Genomic DNA, 18480 nt, shown 5'->3' on the forward strand with positions numbered 1-18480 from the left:
ATTTTTTTAAAAAAAAAAAAAAAAAAAAAAAAAAAAATAAAACCAAAAAAAAAAAAAAAAAAAAAAAAAAAAAAAAAAAAAAAAAAAGGTTTGAAACAGAGAAAACTAGCATGCATGCGTACACTGATGAGCAAGATGGAACAGAAAGGACTAGCACATGCAACGCCACAGTTTCAACCTGCTATTCCTGCGACACTAGTGTAAGGCAAATGACCGTTAGTCACTGGCGTCCTCGCCCTGGACTTCTTGTGCCTTCTGGTTAGCTGTTGTCTTGGATTCACCACACTCAATACGCTGGCGAGACTCGGCTATCGGATCCCATTCCGTGCCGAAATCATCATTGCCGCGAAATGTTAACAGCCAATCCTCCAACTTCGCTCGATCCTCAGGGTTCTGGATATTGAGCGGGTTGCCTCCGGGGTAGAGCTCAACCAGGCGATGTCTTCCGTCCAACTTGGTGCAGGAGTCCGCAATCCGAACGCTATATGAACTCGCGTTTGCTGGAACGGCCGGGGTCTCGTTGCGACGGTAGACATAGTAGTAAAGCCTCGCCTTGGTTCCGAAGCCCACTAAGACCGGACGACCCTTGACATTTTGCTCCCGAGGGCGCACGCGGTCCGTGAGGCCAAGCTGAGCGATGGCGTAGTTGATAGTTTGTTGCCATTCCACGGGAGATTCGTCATCGGGGTGACGCACGAAGGCTTGTAGTCCATTACAAAACAAATGGTCCATTCTCAGCTGCCGATAGCGCGGCGGAAGGAGACACATCCATTTTGCATTATTGAGCATCACGAACCGGTAGGCCGAGTTATCGCCACTTCGAATCACCGCGGTGATGAATCGACCCCAGGCGTTCTCGAAAGACCCGGGATACAAGTATGTTGGCATATCGAGGAGTTTGTTGTCGGCTTCAGAATCGGCAAATCCGCCGGTATATCTGTACTTTTCACTGAAGAAAGAGTGAGAAAATGGAAAAGCAGGAATGATTTACGTGTTCGACGATTGATCGAGGACTTACTACCATGGTAACTCTGTCTTTCCCGTGTATTTTGGATCCGATGGATATAGGTCTGATAAGTAGAAGCTGACCCTATCGATGATAGACACCCGGGTACTGCTGGGATCTGCGATACCGATGACCGGATTCAACTCGATAGACTTATCTTCATTCTGGAGATAATGGTAGGATCTGGCGCTATAGCTCACTGTCGATTTAATCCTTTCTCCGGTGCGTAAATCCTCCACGAAAAACTGCTCAGGTGCCTGTCTTCTATCCGCTCCAACGACAGCGTAGTTGTCACTCAGTCGTATCCTGCGGTTACCAAGTTGCTGGCAACAAGCGGACGTTCTTCGTAGCATTTCATGCGTCCGCATGTCCGAGAATTCCAGGACGGTGGCCATAATCTCGTTGGGGAAAATACGCGACTTCTCACCAGCTAGATGCTCCTCGGAGGCTGCATCAAAGAATCGCAACATCATGCTGAACGTAAAATCCTCGTCTTCATATGACTCCTTGACAATAGTGGCAGGACCTTCTTTCTCACCCTCATTTTCAACGTCATTAGACTCCGCAGGGTGGCTTGAGTTTCCATCTTCCGCGATCTCTTTCCCGGTGGGAGGAGGGACATCAAAGCCAGGGCATGTGGTAGTCTTCTGAGGCAAAACAGACTGTCTCGAGCGAGGACCGTTGACAAATCTCGAATTGTTGTCATTGAAATGTACCAAGGCCATCAGAGGCGACCTCCGGACATGCACAGTTCCGTCCTGGTTGGTCTGCACGCGGATAAGAACAACGTCCAGTATCGAAAAAACCATGGCATAGAACCTATTCACTCCCGCATTGAGGCCGAAATCGACGACTTCAGCAACCGCCGCTTCCTCGACATCAACCAAATCAGTCCTGGTAACAAGATGAATGAGGACATTGTTCATCCAGTAGGTTGTTTCTCGAGGAGCTGACCCGGGCTCGAATCCAGCAGCATGGCTCTCATGTAAAAATCGAGGCAGAAGGCTCTGCTGACCGATTCGAAGTCTGTCTTCAGGGATGAGAAAGTAGCCCTCTCCACTATAGTTTCCATTGAGAGATCGGGGAGACTCAAAACTCATTTCACCGGCTGTGATGGACAGGAATGCAAACGCAAGCTCTCTGAAGGCAAAACTACCCGAACCCCATTCTAGATAGAACTGATCGAGCAGTGGGGAGTATCGCTGGTGTGTGAGGGAGAAAACGACCCAAAAGAGGGCTTCCCGATGAATAACCACTTCTTCCGAGTCAGAGACAAGAGACCTCGGAGGCATAACCTCAGGCCCAAGGCATTTGTACCTATTCTTTGAAGCTTGGCTGAAGTGTGGGGTGCAAGTGACGTCGCCGATTATCTCCTCGGGGGTGAAGGGTTTAAAAGCCCTGCGTTCATACCCGTCTTTGTCGATGTAATAGATCCAACGATCATAACGAGGTATCTTTGTGAGCTTAAAATGCAGCACATTGTCAACCGTAAAAACCTCGCGATCAAGGTCAAGAGTGTAAGTCCATTCGATGAACCAGATTTCCGCGTCCGGCATCACGATCTGTAAGGGGGAGTGTTCAAGCCGGTCATCGACAGACAGGAAGCTCTTAATATACCGTTCAGGAAGCGAGCCGGTCGGATCAGACTGATCAGCCTTTACTGAAACCGGGAGACACTGCCCTTCATAGTGCGTTGCGAGTTTAGAGTACCTCACTCTCATAGCCTGAAGCCATTCTGGAAATTTTGAACGTTAGATAGTTGAATTATAACGAATGAATGGTGTCTTTCATACCACGATACTCGTCGCGATTCTCCGGAATTTGCTGGATAATAGCACTCCCGAGACCATCTGGGTAGCTGTCGAAATGGTTGTAGTAGGCGAAATACCTGCCGCGGCAACGCACAAAGAAGAGCCCTCTGGTCCCCATTCTGGCCAGGACAGCTCAAGGTTGAGGGAACTACTTGGAGGAATATGGCCTCAAAACGCAGGAGATTAAGATAAGAAGATCAAAAGCGACAAAAGAGTAAAAGAAAAGAGCACAGAAAGAGCGAAGATATGGAAAAGGCTAGAGACCGAAAACCCAAGGAAAACGGCGAAGAAGGTGAAGATGAAGAGGTGAGAGGAAGCATGGAGGGTGAAGAAGAATGGAAGAAGACAACAAAACTTTTCCGGCAAGACAACGGCGAGGGGTGCAAACGATGCAACTGGGTGCAAACGATGCGATGCTGAGTGCAAACGATGCGATTATCGTGAGTCCCGGAACAGGGTCATGTCGCAACAAAGAAACTTGAGGAGGGGCAGGCAAAGGCCCTGCAACCTACTAATCCATGCAAGAAGGTGCATGAACCTCCGGTATATAGCAAATAAGAAACAAGATAAAGCCGCTGCAGCGGTTGAGCGCTAATTTGTAACGGTAGTAGTATTCTCTATGGAGGGATTCTTTTTGTATGGTCCACCACGCCAAAGGATAAAAAGGAATGCATACTTTATGTATAGACAGACTATCGGAGGTTCAGAAGCATCAGCTCTGGTGATTCAATGAATCCCCGGATTCGGTTGGCCATCCTCGCCATGGTTGCTCCATCTACCACGCGATGATCTGCGCTCCAGCTGAAGTTCACTAATTCGCCTTTGGTTACTTGGCCTGCCTCATCAAAGATGGGTACAGTCTTGGACTTTCCGATACCTAGAATAGCCAACTCGTTGGGTATAATCACTGGAGACAAGTAGGTGCCCCCGATATTCCCAATGTTGGATACAGTGATGGTGCCGCCACTGAGGTCTGCAGGCGTGAGCTTTCCTTCTCGTCCCAGGACACTTAGTCGCGAGATTTCCGACGCAACGTCGAGGATCGAACGACTGGCAACATCCTTGACGTTAGGGACAATCAAGCCATTGGGTGTATCCATCGCAACCCCGATGTTGTGTTTGGGGCGCATTATAAGTTGCGGCTTGTCGGGGTTGCTCGCGTCAATTTTCGCATTGAGAAGAGGATATTCGTTCAGCGCCAGGGAAACTGCCTTGACGACAAACGAGAGGAATGTGATTTTCTGGGGGTCTTTAGGGTCGTTTGCCAGCTTTCTCCTCAGAGAAGTGATCTGGTTGATGTTCAATTCATCTGCAAACAAGAAGTGTGGTACGTTGAGCGACTTGGTCATAGTCTTGAACATCTGGGATTGGAAGGGCGTCAGGTTGACGGCGGTCTCTGCTTGTGGTGCGGTTATCGTGGGCCCTGTTGCAGCTGCCGACTCCCGGGAGGCTATAAACCGATGGACATCTTCCTTGAGAACGCGTCCAGCTTTGCCGGTTCCTGATATCTCTGTGATGTCAAGGTTGTGTGCTTTGAGTAGACCACGCACTGCTGGGGTTGCCAGGGTTGCATATGGCGATTTCGGCGTCTCAATTCGCACCGCATTTATCGGGGGAGTAGGTGCAACCTCCTCTACGGACTGCGTTTGTGAAGCGGCTGCAGGGGTCGGACTAGGCTGAACCGGTTCCGGTGCAGGCGGCGGACTGTCCTCAAAGTATTTACCGTCTTCTACCTCAATATCGCAAAGCGCCTGTAAATGGATCCAAATGTCAATGGTCAGCCAAACTTTCTGGGGTCCCAAGCATAAATCAGACATCTTACCTTGCCCGTTGGAACCGTGTCATCCGCCTGAAAGTGCAGTTTCTTGACTACACCTTCATATCTCGATGTGATCTGTCCCCGTCAATCGTCTTGTTTGCATATTCCACGGGGTTCGAGGGACTAACGTCGTCAACTGCTTTATCTGATTGATACTGACACAGAGGTTTCCACTCTTCTATGTATGCACCCTCCTCCACGTACCACTGGATGATCTGAACCTCCGTAATCCCTAAGAACATTGAAAGGTCAGCGATTGGCCAAGAAACAATGCAAGGGGAGTAGCTCCAGAGATGGTTTTATAAAGACATAAGGGACGACCTGCATACCTTCACCAACATCTTTGAGGACCTGGGACTTAACCCCCCACAGTGATGGCGCAGCATGGAAGTTACGGCAAGAAAATGAAATGACCGGGGAATGTGCAATTGGCAGGACTCTGCGCGGTCGAGTAGATCGGAGAGCGCAAGAAAGGCCTGTGCCGAAGCGTAAAAAGCTCATTGTTAAATAGAAATCAACTCAAGAGGCACAGAGAAGCCAAACGAACACCCGGAGCGTAGAGAAGGCGAGCCTGCATGGCGAGGGACAGCGAGGTGGTTGTAGATATGCCTGTTCTCCCTCCGCATCACTGCTTCTCCGCGCCGACGATAACCGAACCCCGGCGTCATCCCACATGACCCCACGTGATTCTACTCCGCATCTGCCCTTCGGCGGCCCGTCAGTTGTTCCGCCCTTCTCCAGAGAATCCCATAAGTTATCAAGACTTACGGAGTAGGCCAAGTACCAACGCTGCTCTACTGGAGACGCTGGGAGCCTGGGAGGTCTTCCAAAATGCCCAGGCCTCGGCTTGATCTAGATGACGAATACCCCAATCAATCATCTGCGGTCCACTAATCCAAATCAAACTAACACTCTGGTCGGCATTTGTGTTGAGAATGTGATGAGAACACAATGCTGGGCGAAAACCGAGAACAACGACTGCAAATATTGCCCGAGTTCCTTTTCGCAGATGATTCCACTGCAGGTTGCTATTTAAAGAGTGTTTGCTGATGCGAGCCCTACGGAGTAGATCCCCACCGTCAGAAAATCGTCTTCCACTTCCAGTGGATCCCGGGCCGGATTCGAACCAAATTGCTAGAGCGACCAGCCGATCGTAATTGCCCAACCCGAGGACATCGAGCGTGGTGACTGTTTGCTTGGAAATAATGAGTGATTCACAAGGAAGGAAGGATAGCCAATGGTCATTGCGAAGTCGAAGATCGATCCCTTGGCCATTCGCCCTGTCGGGACTCACGGGGAGGAAACTTTTCTAGGCCCGTTTGTCGGCTTCGCAGGAGATCCCAGGACGCAGCATTATTGGTGCGCCATCCATGGTGGCCGGCCTAGTGCTCTCGTTCGACCCCAGTGCAACCATTCATCTTGGCCCGTCCAGACCAATAATGCGCGCCATTTTGCCTGGTAGCCTGATACGAACCCTCTTCTAGCCTCTCGGCCCCTATGGGAGCGGGCGCGGTTTCTTACTCTGCTCAGAACCTCAATTGACTGCTCTCATCTTCCCACAGGACTACCTTCCCCCCAACCCCGGAGGAGAACGCGTTCTCTACTCTTGCCGTTGCTTAGACATCCCATCAAGTACTTGCGACAATGGTGGCCGACCATTTGACCGTTCGCAACCTCACTTCAACCCCTATCACCCTGAAGCGCATTGAGCGGTTTCCTGCCCACGGAAAACCCCGCGATGACTTCCAGTCCCTAGCAAAGAACTTCACTCGGCTTGTGGCTAATGTCACCACCAATGTCACCCGGACAGCTGGGCCCGTCGCCTCCCTCGACGATGATTCAAAGCCGTTTGAGCACAAGGATGTTGATATTCGCGTCGAACCGTTCAAGGCTGTCAAGACTGAACTGCGCACCTTCATTGACTCGGACAAAGAGCGCCTGCGCTGGGTCTTTGAGGTAGAGGGGGAGAAGCATCAAATTCAGACTCCTGTACCCACCAAGGAGTCTGCGACGATGAAGGCGCTGTGTGAGAAGCCGAAGTTTAAACTCACCGGCGTATATGTCACGCCCGAGTCCCACCTCGCAGTCTATTCATCGGCCAACCTGAATGCTTGGATGGGGGAGCTGAAGGATAACACCTTGGTTTCCTCTCTTTCTATTCCCGGCACGCATAACTCTCCCACCTGTCATGTGGCGCCCCCGTCTGTTCGCTGCCAGGCAGTCAGTCCCAAAGAACAACTTCAAAACGGCGTGCGGTTTTTCGATATCCGCGTACAGCCGCAGTATCCCAACGATCCCGCGAAAGATGACCTGGCTCTAGTCCACAGCGTATTCCCGATCTCCTTGACGGGTAACAAATACTTCCGGGATCTTATGCGTGAAGTGGACGACTTCCTTAAGCAAAACCCATCCGAGACCCTCATCATTTCCCTCAAGCGTGAAGGTCCCGGGGAGCATACGGATGAACAGCTAGGTCGCATTCTGCACGATCATTACGCACGCTCCGAAAGCAACTGGTATACGGAACCCAAGATCCCCACGCTGGGTGAGGTGCGCGGCAAGGTCGTCCTCCTGCGCCGATTCAACATCGCACAGAATTTGAAGGAGGCGCATGGTGGACGCGGTTGGGGTATCGACGCCAGCGCCTGGGCCGACAACTGTGCCAATGCGACTTGCGCAAGCGGACAGGTTTGTATCCAGGATTTCTACGAGGTCCAGGAAACACAGAACATCGGAGAAAAGGTGAAATACGTCACTGAACATTGCGAACGGGCTGGCAAGACTTGCTATCCATTCGGGGTGCTTCCGGGTCCCCAGGCAACCAGTGCTCACCCATTCTATATCAATTTCCTGAGTGCAAGTAACTTTTGGAAGCTCGGAACTTGGCCGGAGAAGATTGCTGCCAAGCTGAACCCAGCTGCAGTGGACTATCTCTGCCGGAAGCATTGCGAGAAAGACGGGGACTGGTCCACTGGCATCCTTGTCACGGATTGGGTCGGATTAGATGGGGATTGGGATCTTGTACGCTGCATTGTCGGCATGAATGCACGATTGAAGCTGAGACAGGAGACCCACGAAAAAGAGGAGAATCAGAAGAAAAGCGCGGAGAACCAAAAAATCAAGCATGAACAGAGTGGGAAGAACGAAGATCACGAGAAGAATGAGAAGAAGGGAAATGAAAAGAATGAAACCCACGACACTCATGGAAAGAACGAAAAGAATGGAGACCACGACAACCATGCGAAGAACCAAAAAAACGGGGATCACGAGAAACATGAGAAACATGAAGAGCCCAAGAAATAAATGGCGATACTAAGGTTAGTAGTAGGTATGTTAGTTATAGGGAGTTCGGTAGATTATCCAATGTTATGATCATGTCATTATTTGCCTGGTCCTCCGTCAAGTCTGAGCGGCTGATCTGACTTTATAAATGTGGACCGAAATACCTATCTCCAAAAGTGGCAAAAATTCTTACATTCTATATTTTTGGCTCTTCTCGAATCAAATATAAATGCTAAAAGAAAACCACAGGTGTCCAAGAAAAGAGGGAAAGTACATAAGGTGTAGTAGTATTATACATAGAAATCAGATGGCTTGCGCTGCCTCGTTCAAGCATCACTCTTCTGCTCCTCAGGGCCCTTCTGCTCCTCCTCCAGAACGTTCTTCCTGCTCTCAAGAGTGAAGTAGAGACTCTTGCCAGCTCCTTCCAAAGTATTTGTGAGACTGGATCCCATGCTCTGCAGGGACTGGATGAGCTGGGACCGCAGGCCATCCATACCACCTTGGATACTGCCGACCCATTTCGTCTGGTCGACATCAAACACCTTGCCGTCCACCCGGGTAGCAAGTACGGCCAGTTTGTTCAGACCGTTCTGAACCGGCATCTCATGCCACGACGGGTTAGCCTTCCGGGTAGGAGTAGGAAAACCGCAGGCCTTGGGCGCAAGAACGGTCAGTGCAGCCTTCAGATGCTCCGGGGACACGTCGGGGATCGAAAGCACGGCGATGGGGCCCACGAGCAGCGTCGACAGCTCGTGTTTACCCTTCATATGCAAGACGGCGTCGTGGGCGGCACGGGAGAGATCGTGCGTCAATGACGGGTCGTCCCTCGAGCCGGTGGGAGGAAGTTGGGCTGAGGTTTGCGTCACCGGATTGACGGCGCTAGGGGGCTGCGAGCTGGCCAGGGCGGCCTGGTTGGGCCGGAAGTATTCGACAATCCGCAGGGCCACCTCGAAAATGCTGGTTTGCACGATTTGCACCTTGACATGGGGGGCCAATGACGGTGTGTTGCGACCCTCAGCGGCATTTTGTTCGTCCACCTTACGCAAGGCGCTGGTCAGTTCTCGTCGGATTGCAGACCATTCCACCGATTGCAGGTTGTCGTGTTGGAGAAAAACCATAAGAGGCGTCGTGCGGATGAGAGATGTATATTGACGTAGGAGTTGCGACCGGCGGTATTCCGGATTGCGGTGCGAGGGGACTTGGGAGGGAGGATATCTGGCAATTGGCGCAGCAGACTTCGTCATCTGCTCAATTGAAGGCGCCGGCGTCGTCGCCGTTGCGGCCGTGCTCGCGCATCTGGTCACCGTAGGCAATTCATATTGACGGAGTCTGCTCTGTCGGAGCGGCTGGGGGAGTCGACCACTCGAGAGACGCACTCGGGGAGGCATTGTGAAAGATTGACGGGAGTAAAGCGAGGCTCGTCACCGAGAAGAAGAGCAGGCCGAAGGGGAAAAGACGGACGACGGGCGGAAAATATCACGAAATCTTGCGGACCCAAAGGGGAATGGTCGGATAACGGGCGGTGAGGGCTCTGCCGCGGCATGTTTGCTGACTACATCTGCGCGTCCCCAGCAACGGAGGGGCAATTCAGCTGCACGGTGACTCAATCCTCATTCCTCCCCCTCCCCTAACACGAGCTTATATACTTGGCTTATTCCCATCGTGTCAGCGGCCTGGAGGTCAATACTGATCTCACATTTGCCAATATGTCTGCTGCTGCCTACGACCAGAAACCTGAGCACGTCTCCATCTCCCCCCTCCTTCAAAAGCTTGCTTACCCCAACCAGGAGCTGCCGGTTGATACGGCCGATATCGCTTCAGCCTTCGCATTGATTTTTGAGGACCGTTTGTCTGCTATTCAGACGGCCGCTCTATTGACCCTCTTGCACTCTACTGGAAAAGACCGAGATGCGGAGGTCATCGCCAGATGCTCTCATCGCATGAGAGAGGCTGCTCTCCAAGTGGACAGGCCGACCTTGAAGCAGGTCATCAAGTCCCGTGGTAAGAGCGAGGGAAACTACAAGGGTGGTCTGGTGAGTCTCAATAGTTACCTGCAAGTTACACCGTTCGCTTTTGTCTAACATCGGCTTCAATTCCTTCTAGTGCGACATTGTCGGTACCGGCGGAGACTCCCACTCCACATTCAACATCTCTACAACGGCCTCCATTATTGCCTCGCCCTTCCTCATGATGGCTAAGCACGGAAACCGGGCACAGACTTCGTTCTCTGGATCCGCCGATGTCCTCAATGCCGTCTCGCCAATTTCTCCGAACATATCTGCGGTCTCCGTCGAAAACATGCATCAGGTGTACGCCGAGACCAACTACGCGTTCCTGTTTGCGCCCAACTTCCATCCTGGCATGATGTATGCCAATCCCGTTCGCCGTGGACTCGGCCTTCGAACGATCTTCAACCTCATGGGCCCTCTGGCAAACCCCGTTGATTGGGCCCTGGAGGCCCGGGTGGTTGGCGTGGCTTACCAGAGCCTCGGCCCCGTCTTCGCAGAAGCTTTGCGCCAGACCGGGTGCCGCAAGACAATGGTTGTCTGCGGTGAGGAGGATATGGATGAGATTAGCTGTGCGGGCAAGACAAACTGCTGGAAACTTTCGGAATACCCCAACCCGGCTTACACGGGCCCGGCCGACGACCACCACTCCGGTGACGAAGAGGAAGAGACTCCTCGTACTTTGGTGAAGTTGGAAACCTTCCAACTGCATCCCTCTGATTTCGGTCTACCCACCCACCCTCTGACCGCAGTTTACGGTAGAAAGATGCCCAAGGACAACGCCGCCAAGCTTATGAGTATCTTGCGGAATGAATTGCCCCCGGACGACCCCATCCTGTCTTTCGTGCTCATGAACGTGGCATCCCTATTGGTGACCTCGGGCATCTGTGAGGCCGATACCAGCAACATGGGCGCCGGTGACAACGGCCAGGTAATCACCGAGCGCGGACCTGGCGGCGGGCGCTGGAAGGAGGGTGTCCGGCGAGCACGCTGGGCCGTGGAGAGTGGTGCCGCCCTCCACTCCTTTGAGAAATTCATTGAGATTTCCAATAAGCTTCAGTAAATCTGCTCAACCCAGGTGAAGTTAATTATTTCTTACTTCCTTTTGCCATTTCAACGCAAAACCCTCTCGATTTTTGTCTGTTTTTCTTTTCTTTTCTTTTTTGTGTCACGGTCTAGGGTGGAACATCTGGGTCTGGTTTGGATAAGGCATAACAATGTAAAGCACAATGATCAATGTATTCATGATTTTTTTTCAATTCTTTCCAAAAGTGTATAAATCTCCCAGGCTCTAGAGCAATGCCTGCGAAACGGAATTCACCCCCACATCTCGCCCCGGGAGTTACAACCTCTGGATCGCAGTAATTTTGCTAAGTCGAAATATTGATAAACTCCCCAAGCGCCGCAGAATGCATATCACGATCGTAAAAGGTAGTTCAAACCCGTCTTTCTCTCCATCCATTTATTCAGACACTCACTCTACCCTCTGACTCCTACTCCCCTTCGAGCGACAAAGATTAAATTCGAGTTCACCGGGCCTCAAACTGGACCATCCTATAGTATCACCATCATCAGCACTTGGTCCACATTCAAGAACCCCGAGAAGATCACGAAGCACGGAGAGAATGAAAATCATCGAAACCTACCGCTTCGTTCTCTCCTTGTACAGCACGCGATGACCGCAATCCTTGCACCGAATCTGGTCGCCCCTCTTCAGCGACACGCGGGCGTAGCAGTCGCCGCAACGGTAGAACACCGAGGGTCCGTCGACGGCGCTGGCACCCATATCGGTGCTGAAGGCATTTTGGTTCAGCTGAGCTGGCACCTGATAAGCTTCGCGAGACATGATGGCGGGTTTCGGCGGGAAAAAAGTAGGTTTTGTCGAGTTGTTGTTTGTTCGAGGCGGGCTCGTATCCGGACGGGTGTGCAAGTCGCAGAGATCGAAGGAGGAGCCTAGGAAAAGGCGATTTTGCAAGCCGGGAGTCGGATACGATGAGGGTTCGGGTCAAGAAGGACGTTCTTTGTGGAGGCTGAGAGAAAGGAAGCAGGTCGCATTGAACGGGCAGTTCTGGAACTTTTCGCGCAAATCTAGCGGGGCTGAGTCAGCTGGGCGGCGGCCTGGTGGTTAAGGCTGCCATTAGTTGGGCTAGCCGTTTTGGGGAGGGAGTTTGAGAAGCGGCCAATCATATTGCTTTTCTCATTGTATGTGATCATTGAATCTCAAATGGATAAACAAGATCCAACTGATTAATACTAGGTAACTATGTGTCCACGGTATATTTGTTGTTGTAATTCATGTCAATGAGATTTTTGATTCCTCACACCTATAAAATCTAATACACCATCCAGGTCTAGCTTCAGGTATCAAGTGCGATCTCTATCTATATAAATACTGCAAAAATGCAAATGCAAGGGTTCGTAAACATAAAATGAATCGTGAGGTATAAAATCATCGCAACGCTGTGTAGATAGGACATGAAGATTATTGCCCTACCAGCCACCGCCTATCTTTCCAGCCAATTCTACCACCCGCGTGGTATCATTCGGCGCTTCTTGAGGCTTGCCCACGTCACTTTCCACCTCACGATAGGTGGTATAGGCTAGCTTGGCAAGCGGAATGTCCGTCAAATTCGACCAGTAGCGCAAAGCTTCGCGGACTCGAGTCTCATTTTCCGAGATAGCAATTGGTGGTTGGGTCTCAGTCTCGCTCTCGGCCTCCGAGTCTGCCGAATAATATGCTTCGTCCACACGAGCCAGCCACGAACGCTGCTCATGCGGCGTTGGTTTTGTCGAGATGCTAGGTTCCTCCTCTGAGACCACGGTTGGTGCAGTTGAGTTAACTTCTCTAGCATCCTCGATCCGTATTTGTCCGCCCCCGTTGGTACAGCCTCCAGGACACGCCATGACCTCTACATAGGCATAATCGCTGCCTGATGCGGAAGAGGCCCCGTTACGAGAAATCGGCTGGCGTCGATTCCCTCCTCTTGAGGCAATAGGAGCTTTAGCGCCAGGAAGCCTTGACACGCGGGCAGGCTTCAATTTCCGGACAAGATTTTGAATATTCCGGAAGCCATAATAGCGAGCGGCTTTCATCAGAGGCTCACCGCCAGCTGACATGAGTATATATTCCACAACATCGGCATTGCGTCCGCGCTGAGTTACAATCTGGCTGCCCGGGTTTTTAGCTTGGAAGGTCAGAAGAACATGGTGAAGATATCCTCCGGATGTGCCAGTGGTCATCGTTTGTTTTGACAAGGATTGTTTGGAAAATAGGAATGCGTCGAGGGTTTTATCCGGGAATCGCGGTGAAAAGGCCGAGGGTAAGGGTTGTAGTGGTAAGGAAGGAAGAGAAATACCGCGCGAAGAAGCCAGAGTGAGGAGTTCGCGGGTAGTGATCACACAGTCAACGTCGCGAACAGCGGTACGAGGTTCGGCAGATGGTTGACTCTCGGGCGTATACCACGAAGCATCGGTGAGTTCTTCTCGACTGGCTTCAAGCTTTTTGTCAAAACAGGGCATGATGGCCAAGTGCCAAATGCGTGAGGCTGGGACATTGAGGGCCTTGCCCAGGACTGTCTTCAAGAAGGTGCCAGATAGCGCCTGCGGGGATTTCAGTCGCGACAAATGAGGAAGAATGAATGGGTGAGTCTTCTCGGCGTAGCAGATCCAACCTGGACAGGCTGAGGACAGAACGGGCTTTTTCGGAATAGGTGCGCCTGACGAGTCGCCTGACGAAAGAGACTCGCCAACTTCATCTGCCGTGAGTACAAGAACCGCTTCACGCAAGGTGTTGCTATCAACGACCCATGTGAATCCACTGCCATGTTTGCCACTAGACCTCAGTCCTTTGGGCCCGCGAAGCAACTGATCGATCATGTGTGTTGCCTCCTGCTCCGTGGTGTTGTATGTGGTGGCTAAACTCGCTCGTACCTGAGGACTGACACTGGCAACGAATATCCGGCCCTCGTTTTCATCTGTTGCACCATTTCCGTGGGATGTCGCAAACGATACTTCTGGGTGGGCATCGAGTGTGTTGAGAACCTCCGCATGCGATTGCATGGAAATCAATACGGCCTCCGCAGAAGTGACACATCCCGAGCAAGCAAGACAGTCCGTCAATGAGATCTCAGCTGGTGGGAGATTTTCAGGTTGGACTTTGTCTTCCTTGGTTACTTCGTAGGGGTTCTGCGCCATACAAGATCAATGCCTGAATTAAAGTGGGGGGAGGGGTAAATAAGGCATAGCTTCTGCGCACCTCTGAGTTTGAAGGCTCTTTCGCTGGAAGGGTTTCCACAGGTTTGATACATGCGACACCGGGAGAGATGAAATCATTCAGGTCATCGGCCGACAGGATTGCACTCATGGTTGCTGCCGCGGAGTCCCCGCCGAAGGCTGAGTAAGTATAGCGGCGATAAGGATGAGCGAGAATGGACTATAGACGATAAATGTAATCCTGGTAGAATCAAAGAACTGTGTTTTCGGGATGAAAAGAAGATGGAAGGAAATAATGGGTTTGAAAATGTTGCAGAGAAAAGATGGAGAAAAGATACTGGTAGAAGAAGGACGGATTCCAATGAAATCAATGAATGCTTTGTCAGCTGCAGTGGCGACGAATCCCGTGCTGCGGATTAGACGAACCCCCCGCGATCGGCGCTGATAAGCTCACCGCTCACATCACTCCGCCCGATTCTGCCGCTTTTTTGCCTTACGCCTTGGCATTGTTGATGGCTCTTGTTTCCACCTCCCACCTCCCCCTCTTTATAATCAAGTCCTCTGGAGGCTCTTGCTGTGTGAAATCTCAACACCAGATGATGAGATGCGTGGCAATAAAGAGCATATGAGAGTGGAACTACTCAGATATCAGGTCATATCGAGCTAGGTCTCATGGACTACTGGCTGGAGGCCTGAATATTTTATGGCTGCCTGGAATACGAGGCTGGCGTGACTCCAGTCAAACTGCTCACATTCATCCCATACACCGCTTTGTTTAACTTTCTTCTTGAGTTTTCGGCGAAAGTATTCGGACTCGTTTCCACCCCCACAAGAAGAAGTTCATCGTTCCCCAAACATGGCGCAAGCATTCAAAATTCAGCCTTCTGGGAGCAAACCTGACCTTAGGAGAATTGCGGAAGAAACCAAAGCTCTGCTGCCCGGGGTATTGGCACTGAAGCCTCAGGCTCCTCCAAATGGACACTATTGCCCGTATGCGAAAATGGCACCCTTGGATTTTAAGTACCATCCAAACCTGGTTGCGAAGGTTAGGGTCATCAACGGCGACACGTTCGATATAGCCAGTGCGCTTTCGAATCCAGTACCTTCCAACACCCACCACGCCAAGCATGTATGCGTCCTGAACATGGCCAACCAGACGAACCCCGGAGGAGGCTGGCTCAATGGAGCCATGGCCCAGGAGGAGGAACTCTGCTATCGAAGTAGCCTTAGTTTCACTCTCAAGAGACGACACTACCCCATGGGGAGCCACGACGTTTTGTACGCGCCAAGTGTCGTCGTCTTCCGTGAGAATTACAGCAAGGGCCACAGGCTCATGAATTTACAGAAGCCTGACCAGCTCCCTGTTGTCAGTGTGATAAGCGTGGCTGCGATCAGAGACCCGGAGCTGGTCCCCGGAACTGTTCTTTCGAAATACCGATACGCCGCCGATCGAGACTTGATGAAGGCCAAAATGCGCTCTGTGCTGCGCGTGGCGGCTTCTAAAAGGCACCGACGGCTTGTATTAGGCGCGCTTGGCTGCGGTGTTTTCGGAAATCCAAATAATGAGGTCGCCGACTGTTGGATGGAAGTTCTGCAAGAGAACGAGTTTCAGGGCTGGTTTGAGGCAATTGCGTTCGCAGTTCTGGACAACATGACCGGGCCCAGTTCGAATTTTGAGGTATTCTACTCCAAACTACATGGACTCAGGGTGTGATCGATGTTATCGAGCGATCGTTGTTGCATATGACTGGCGCTATATAATTTCCCAAGAATATACTAGGATTATCCGCATTATATTCGTGCAAGTATAGCATCTAAAAAGGACATTCTTTTTCTACAACACAAAAAAGCCACAAACGACGAGCCTAGCTTATTTTCTCAAGCGCGTCGAGCGTCGTCGCCCTAGATCTGTAGATTTCTCTTCCTCGTTCTCTTCACTTTTCACGGGTTGCTTGGCTGGAGGCTTGGGTGCCGTTTTCTTAGATTTGGATGCCTCTCCCTTCGCCTCCGAATCACTTTCTTCTTTGGGAACTGCTGCTCGCTTCCTCTTGGAGTTGCTTGGCATGTCGCTGGTATCTTCACCACTGGCACCTTTGGTCACCGGGCCTGTTTTCTTTTGCATACTAGGGACGACGGCGCTTGTTCTGCCACCGACAGTAAGGAATGTAATCCTTTCACCGTTGGGTAAAACAGACGGCGTATTTTTCTTTCCCTTTCCCCATCGATGGTTGAAAAGCCAATCCTCAGGGAATTTCTCTGAGTCTGCCAGTAGATCCACCGATGTTGAACAGACATAATGAAGGGAGAAATGAAGCTTTTTTATTTGATCATCATTGAGAGAATTGCTGTACTGTTCGGGGTGTATCCTCGCATGGTACAGAATTTCGTCGCTAAGGAGTAGTCAGTCTTCCATGTCTATGGTTGATAGCGTAGTGGGCTAGGAAAACTAACCCCATCCAATTGCCAATACCACTTATATTGGCTTGGTCTAATAGAAGAGCCTTGATTGGCACCTTCTTGCTTTTCAACTTGTCTCCCAGCCAGCTCTCCGATACCGCCTCTTTGTCGGCCACTGGATCTGGGCCGTTCTCCTTGAGAGGGCTGTACTTGCGAATCTCCTCCGCAGGGCAATCCACGAGCCTTATCCTGGCAAGTCTGCGGGGGTCAACAAATGCAGCCTCCGTCTTGAGATCCCCGTCCGTTTCGAGTAAGAATTTCCAGTATTTCGGCGGCCATTCTTTATCTTCTGGCTTGTCTGTTCTGTAGTAATACGTGTCGGTATTCCTGATCTTGAGCCAGCCAGTCATACCAAAATGCATGACGGGATGCGGTGGTGAGGACATGGCAATCCAGAAGTATTTCCCTTGCTGTCCCGCACCCACTACTTTCTTGCCCTCTATGGCTTGCTGAAACTCAGAGCCACTCGTGCCAACTTTGCCGTATACGATGTCATCGTTCTGCGTAGATACTTTGGAAAGCGTCTTGCCAACAAGGTGTTGACGAATGAAGTGGACGATGCGCGAGACTTCAGCTAGCTCAGGCATGGCGGCGATGGATACGGTACTGGACGGCTGGATGACTCTACCAATGAAGAAAAAAGGACTCGATTGCCAATGCTAAATGCTCCGTTATATGAAAGAGTGGGCTGTTGATATACGAGGAAGCGCGTTGCCTATGGGTCACGTAGTCCCGTGATCCGGGGCTGATCATGGGCTGCTAGCCTGATCAGGCAGGCAACTTATGATACCATCCCGTAAGGCGGGCCTCGAGGGACTTCCACTTCCATCTACTCCGGACTCCGTACACCTTTTCCAATCATCAACCCCAAGCAAATAAAACGAACCATTAAACTTTTCCTACAGTGCAGGTCTTGTGTTCAGTCGCAACTGGCTTTTGCATTGGTCAACGATTCAATACACTAGACAACACTGTTGCGGTGTTTCCCATTTCGCCTACGGCGCCAATTAATTAACCTAGTTTGATCCCTCACAAATCATCCAATCTGGAGTGGCTCTGGTCGGAGAAGGTCAAAGGAGACCAAAACGCTAGAAACATGTCGCGGGCTTCTTCAACCTCAGCACCCGGACTGAGCCCCCGATTCTGCTTTAACGAGAAGCTGCTCACAGGTTAGTCCCAGCAGCGTTTCCCGGTTACTGGTGGCTAGGAGCAGTGCTCACTTATATCTCCGACGTCTACATAGATTTCCTTCGCCTTTCTAGGACTACGATAGATGACTCGATAAGCCAAAATCTGAACGCGTTGTTTACTCCCTCGCAGAAAGGGTTTGATCCTTCCTCGACTACGGTGCGCCAGACAACGTCGGACGCGGAGAAATCGATCGATCCCGCCGCCTGCCAGGGATTCAAAGAGAACGTATTATTTCCTTCATGGCAGACCCGCTCCGACGTGCTCAACTACTGCGCGGGTGTAGCCACGAGCCCTGACCCGGACGATCCCGATCTCGTCCTCCGAGAAACCGAATCTGCGAAGGACCGAGAGCGAGTTGTTGATGAGAGACTAGACCCGTATTCTGCTCGATTCTTCCCCCGAGAAGCGAGAACCGAGTCACTGGCGAATGTAGTCCGAACACAACGCAGCGTGGAGGAAATTATTCGATCTCGGACATGGGGTCTAGTGTCCGAAAGATGCGGCAGCTCGTCGGCAGGATGGGAGGAAGAGCTCAACAGCTGGCGCGAAAAACGACAGCCGCAACGGGCGGCATCGCCAACGACGAAATAAAAGCTGGAAATTTGGATGTATATACACGAGACATGTATGATTAATTGCATATAGCAAGCGAGGTTAATCGCCCTGCAGAGTGGAACTCTTCCAGTAAAATGCAAA

The 18480-nt window shown here is 51.2% G+C and overlaps 9 protein-coding genes across 9 annotated transcripts; 4 read left to right on the forward strand and 5 right to left on the reverse strand.

The window, feature by feature from the left end:
* Positions 1–216: 216 nt before the first annotated feature.
* Positions 217–2935, reverse strand: KD926_011288 (uncharacterized protein; the record flags this gene model as incomplete). Its single annotated transcript, XM_053103554.1, has 3 exons — positions 217–949; positions 1019–2741; positions 2800–2935. 3 exons carry the CDS (start codon positions 2933–2935, stop codon positions 217–219), a joined length of 2592 nt encoding a protein of 863 aa, XP_052953031.1.
* Positions 2936–3509: 574 nt separating this feature from the next.
* Positions 3510–5516, reverse strand: KD926_011289 (putative 2-oxo acid dehydrogenases acyltransferase; the record flags this gene model as incomplete). The annotated part of the gene is made up of 4 exons (XM_053103555.1): positions 3510–4568; positions 4640–4711; positions 4765–4868; positions 5405–5516. The coding sequence occupies 4 exons, from the start codon at positions 5514–5516 to the stop codon at positions 3510–3512; spliced, it is 1347 nt and encodes a 448-aa protein (XP_052953032.1).
* Positions 5517–6280: 764 nt separating this feature from the next.
* On the forward strand, positions 6281–7939 carry KD926_011290 (phosphatidylinositol-specific phospholipase C; the record flags this gene model as incomplete). Its single annotated transcript, XM_053103556.1, has 1 exon — positions 6281–7939. The coding sequence occupies one exon, from the start codon at positions 6281–6283 to the stop codon at positions 7937–7939; it is 1659 nt and encodes a 552-aa protein (XP_052953033.1).
* Positions 7940–8244: 305 nt separating this feature from the next.
* On the reverse strand, positions 8245–9306 carry KD926_011291 (mitochondrial 54S ribosomal protein uL10m; the record flags this gene model as incomplete). Its single annotated transcript, XM_053103557.1, has 1 exon — positions 8245–9306. One exon carries the CDS (start codon positions 9304–9306, stop codon positions 8245–8247), a length of 1062 nt encoding a protein of 353 aa, XP_052953034.1.
* A 318-nt stretch (positions 9307–9624) lies between these two features.
* KD926_011292 (anthranilate phosphoribosyltransferase) lies at positions 9625–10987 on the forward strand (the record flags this gene model as incomplete). The annotated part of the gene is made up of 2 exons (XM_053103558.1): positions 9625–9951; positions 10022–10987. 2 exons carry the CDS (start codon positions 9625–9627, stop codon positions 10985–10987), a joined length of 1293 nt encoding a protein of 430 aa, XP_052953035.1.
* A 466-nt stretch (positions 10988–11453) lies between these two features.
* nar1 (iron-sulfur cluster assembly protein NAR1) lies at positions 11454–14287 on the reverse strand (the record flags this gene model as incomplete). Its single annotated transcript, XM_053103559.1, has 4 exons — positions 11454–11478; positions 11571–11877; positions 12426–14109; positions 14180–14287. The coding sequence occupies 4 exons, from the start codon at positions 14285–14287 to the stop codon at positions 11454–11456; spliced, it is 2124 nt and encodes a 707-aa protein (XP_052953036.1).
* A 705-nt stretch (positions 14288–14992) lies between these two features.
* KD926_011294 (uncharacterized protein) lies at positions 14993–15850 on the forward strand (the record flags this gene model as incomplete). Its single annotated transcript, XM_053103560.1, has 1 exon — positions 14993–15850. One exon carries the CDS (start codon positions 14993–14995, stop codon positions 15848–15850), a length of 858 nt encoding a protein of 285 aa, XP_052953037.1.
* A 156-nt stretch (positions 15851–16006) lies between these two features.
* On the reverse strand, positions 16007–17180 carry KD926_011295 (putative formamidopyrimidine-DNA glycosylase; the record flags this gene model as incomplete). Its single annotated transcript, XM_053103561.1, has 2 exons — positions 16007–16526; positions 16588–17180. 2 exons carry the CDS (start codon positions 17178–17180, stop codon positions 16007–16009), a joined length of 1113 nt encoding a protein of 370 aa, XP_052953038.1.
* Positions 17181–17689: 509 nt separating this feature from the next.
* Positions 17690–18375, forward strand: KD926_011296 (MIX23 family protein; the record flags this gene model as incomplete). Its single annotated transcript, XM_053103563.1, has 2 exons — positions 17690–17762; positions 17837–18375. The coding sequence occupies 2 exons, from the start codon at positions 17690–17692 to the stop codon at positions 18373–18375; spliced, it is 612 nt and encodes a 203-aa protein (XP_052953039.1).
* Between the last annotated feature and the right edge of the window lie 105 nt (positions 18376–18480).

Source organism: Aspergillus affinis (genome assembly GCF_023601865.1).
Source record: "Aspergillus affinis strain CMG 70 chromosome Unknown NODE_93_length_150861_cov_87_049760, whole genome shotgun sequence".
NCBI lineage: Eukaryota > Fungi > Ascomycota > Eurotiomycetes > Eurotiales > Aspergillaceae > Aspergillus > Aspergillus affinis.